The sequence below is a fragment of the Brienomyrus brachyistius genome, chromosome 11, assembly GCF_023856365.1.
Source record: "Brienomyrus brachyistius isolate T26 chromosome 11, BBRACH_0.4, whole genome shotgun sequence".
NCBI lineage: Eukaryota > Metazoa > Chordata > Actinopteri > Osteoglossiformes > Mormyridae > Brienomyrus > Brienomyrus brachyistius.
The window spans coordinates 21,145,313-21,148,702 of record NC_064543.1 but is presented as its reverse complement, the minus strand read 5'-3'; the positions used below and the strand labels follow the sequence as shown (position 1 = coordinate 21,148,702).

The 3,390-nt window shown below is 42.5% G+C and overlaps 1 protein-coding gene across 1 annotated transcript; it reads left to right on the top strand.

The window, feature by feature from the left end:
* The first annotated feature begins 585 nt into the window (after positions 1 to 585).
* LOC125704282 (forkhead box protein B1-like) lies at positions 586 to 2,921 on the top strand. The gene is made up of 2 exons (XM_048969714.1): positions 586 to 718; positions 819 to 2,921. Exon 2 carries the CDS (start codon positions 871 to 873, stop codon positions 1,813 to 1,815), a length of 945 nt encoding a protein of 314 aa, XP_048825671.1. The 5' UTR covers positions 586 to 718; positions 819 to 870; the 3' UTR covers positions 1,816 to 2,921.
* The last annotated feature ends 469 nt before the right edge of the window (positions 2,922 to 3,390 follow it).

Below are 3,390 nucleotides of genomic sequence, written 5' to 3'. Positions count from 1 at the left end.
CTCGGACAAGAAACATGTCTAAATAATGTTTCCTGATAGCAATCATATGGCAGCAAAAATACTACATTGACAATACTGAGCAAACAGCCAATGCCGACCAATTTCCATGTCAAACATCCCGTAGCTTGCTAGCCCCATTTGTAAGTGTGAATTGTAGACTAAGCACCCTGCGAAGTCCACAGAAAGGTTAGCGCATACCTTCACACACTGTTACTGGGTGCCATCACACTTCAATTCCGGTTGCTGAGCCTTTTCACCCCTTTGCTCTGTCTTCAAATGGAAATGATTTCTATTGGCCCAAGGTGTCCATGTAAATAGGTGTAAATGAAACCAGATTATGCCTTTCTCTCAGCCCCCTCCTCCCAAGGCGATTGTCATGTGATAGCGAAGAAGTGGCACATTAATGAAGCGCCTCTACAGGGGTCTTTTCTGCTCATGTCACCACATAAAACTATCAGATGGTTAGAGGAAGGACATGGATGCAGCTACTTAGCTCATCTTATCAAGGACGGGAGAACAGATCTGCCCCATTCAGCTTGTGGGAAAAAGGAGGCTTACCGGCGCTTGCTTAAGTAAAGATCACAGCTCGCCTGAGAAAAGCAGACTGTTTTCTGAGGACGTCTTCCAGCAACTGCAGCCTCCGAGCTCCGGAATCGCTCCCCTGCTTACTTTACCAACTTTCTGCAAGTTTCACCGTTTGGGAAACGCAATTTCGCGGGTGCGTTGAATAACAGTTATATTTATGTTTACTATTCGAGCTGGGCAAACTGCATAAAATATTGGAAGACTGAAAATACTGAACTGTTATTTTTTTTTAGAAATCATCCAGACCCGAGGACGCCGCCTTGCCTTCAGATTTGCTCGTGGAAGATGCCTCGACCCGGGAGAAACACATACAGCGACCAGAAACCACCTTACTCATACATTTCTCTAACTGCCATGGCTATCCAGAGCTGTCCGGAGAAGATGCTACCTCTAAGCGAGATTTACAAGTTCATCATGGACAGGTTCCCGTATTACAGGGAGAACACGCAGAGGTGGCAGAATTCTCTGCGACACAACTTATCCTTCAACGACTGTTTCATTAAGATCCCGCGGCGGCCGGACCAGCCGGGTAAGGGCAGTTTCTGGGCTCTACACCCTAGTTGTGGCGACATGTTTGAAAATGGGAGTTTTTTGAGGCGCCGTAAACGCTTTAAGGTGATGACGACATCAGACCACTTGGCACCCAACAAGCCCTCGGACGCTGCCCATTACCTACAGCAGCAAGCCAAACTCCGACTGAGCGCGCTGGCGGCCACTGGCACCCACCTCCCGCAGATGTCCAGCTATAACTTAGGGGTGTCCCAGCCGTCAACCTTCAAGCACCCGTTTGCCATCGAGAACATCATTGCAAGAGAATATAAGATGCCGGGAGGACTCGCGTTTTCCACGATGCAGTCGATGTCTGCTGGTTATCCTCTGCATAACCAGCTGACGACAACGTGGCCCCATATGTACAGTACCAGCGTGATAGACACAGCAGCTCCTATTTCAATGGCCAGTAGTGACTACAGTGCTTATGGCATGCCTATTAAATCTCTCTGCCACGGTGGGCAAACATTACCTGCCATCCCGGTGCCAATAAAGCCCACGCCGGCCTCGGTGCCTGGTCTTTCCGCACTGCCGACGCATATCCCGGCGTTCCTGTCGAACTCTCCCCAGTCTCTGAGCCCCACATCCCCGCAGACAGCTACCAGCCAAAGCAGCCCTGCCACCCCAAGCGAGACCCTGACAAACCCGTCGTCTGCGTTGCAGTCGGTGGCGGTGCACTGACAACCACAAGGTTTCCGTTTCTCCTTTTTTGGGACTTGAAAACTAGGCCTACGGTTTTTACCACTTCCAAAGCTGTATTTTTATTGTCAACCCATGACAACTAAACACCGAACAAAACTCGTCTACAATCGTCAAGGCAAGATATTTGTGATTTGCAGTAATGTTTATGTATATGTATCTTAAACTTTAATGTGCAACTTCTAATGTTAATGTCATAACATGTTTCAGTATGGTTAGATAGTGTCATGTTTGTTTTCGGCGCACATATAATTTAATACTCTTTTGCAGGTGCTCTAAGATCGTGTTGTTACTTTTGAGGGGTGATTGCTTATACGTTTAAAGTACTGCAAGCAGTTTCTTCATTCTCATACGTGGAACAAGTTAAAAGGTACTAATTGTTAGGATGGTTGGCGAATGTTTTAATGCAAATTCGAAATACTTTAATCCAGATCATACCAGGCTTCACAGTAAATATATTTTCGATAGTCAGTATTGTTAAAATAACCATTAAGGATTATTTACAGACGTATTCCCTGTTTATTGCGAACAGTTGCTTTCTAACACAAGCAGTAGTCACGTTATTGGAAACAAACAAATACAAGCAACACCAAGTACGGTTCAGCGACAGTTCGCTGAAGTTAATCTAAATTTTCAATTTACAAAAGTAATAACACTTTCAAAGCCCACAGAATGCTCGTTGCATTTGGTATACCAAATACCTAGTTATTAGCTGTGTTAATATTGATTATATTAAAAAGAACAATCACAGATATTACGTTTTAAAACTCTCAGACTTGAAATATATTCACTTAAAAAGCACGCAAGGTGTTAAGTACACTCGAAACTGATATGAATTATTACAAATAGGGGATATTAAAATGTGTAAATGCACTTTTTAGTAAAATGTTTTAGATTATCTGTAGTTTGCAGAAAATTTTTGGTCTGTGAACCATTTAATTTAAAAGCTGTGGTGACCATGTGTAATAAATGCTGTAAATTTGTACGTTTCTGTATAGATAAGCATGCTATTTCCAAATTTTGTGTTGTTTTTGCTGCAAGCATGCGTGCTTTTAAAAAGTGTGCGACGTGTCTGCAATAAATTATAAACCTGGTCATCAAAATATTTTCTCATTAAAAGTTGCGTAAATGTAAAATCATGGGTTGTGTATTCTGTTAAATTGCCATTTACATTTTATGCTATGGATCTGTTCGAATTTTATTTATAAAATGGACCGAGCAGGTACACGCAATACAGGCGTGCGGGAGAACATAAAGGAGTTAAACCTTCCTTAGCAATGGCTTATACATAATTTATAAAATTTCTTTAACCATTATTACCACAGCATCCGTTTTTTACTATTGCGTAACCTAAAACAATATTAGGCCTTCGAGCGTTAACTTTCGTAACGCATATCTTTAATATAGGCCTAGTTCCTTGGTTTGTTGTAATATGATTTTTTTTCTATTTTTCTTGTTTCAGCTTTGGGCAGGTTGATGTCGAGGAGTCACGTATCGTCGTTTCGAAATTAGAAGTTATTTATAAAGCTAAACTAGGCTAACAGTCTCCCGCAGAAC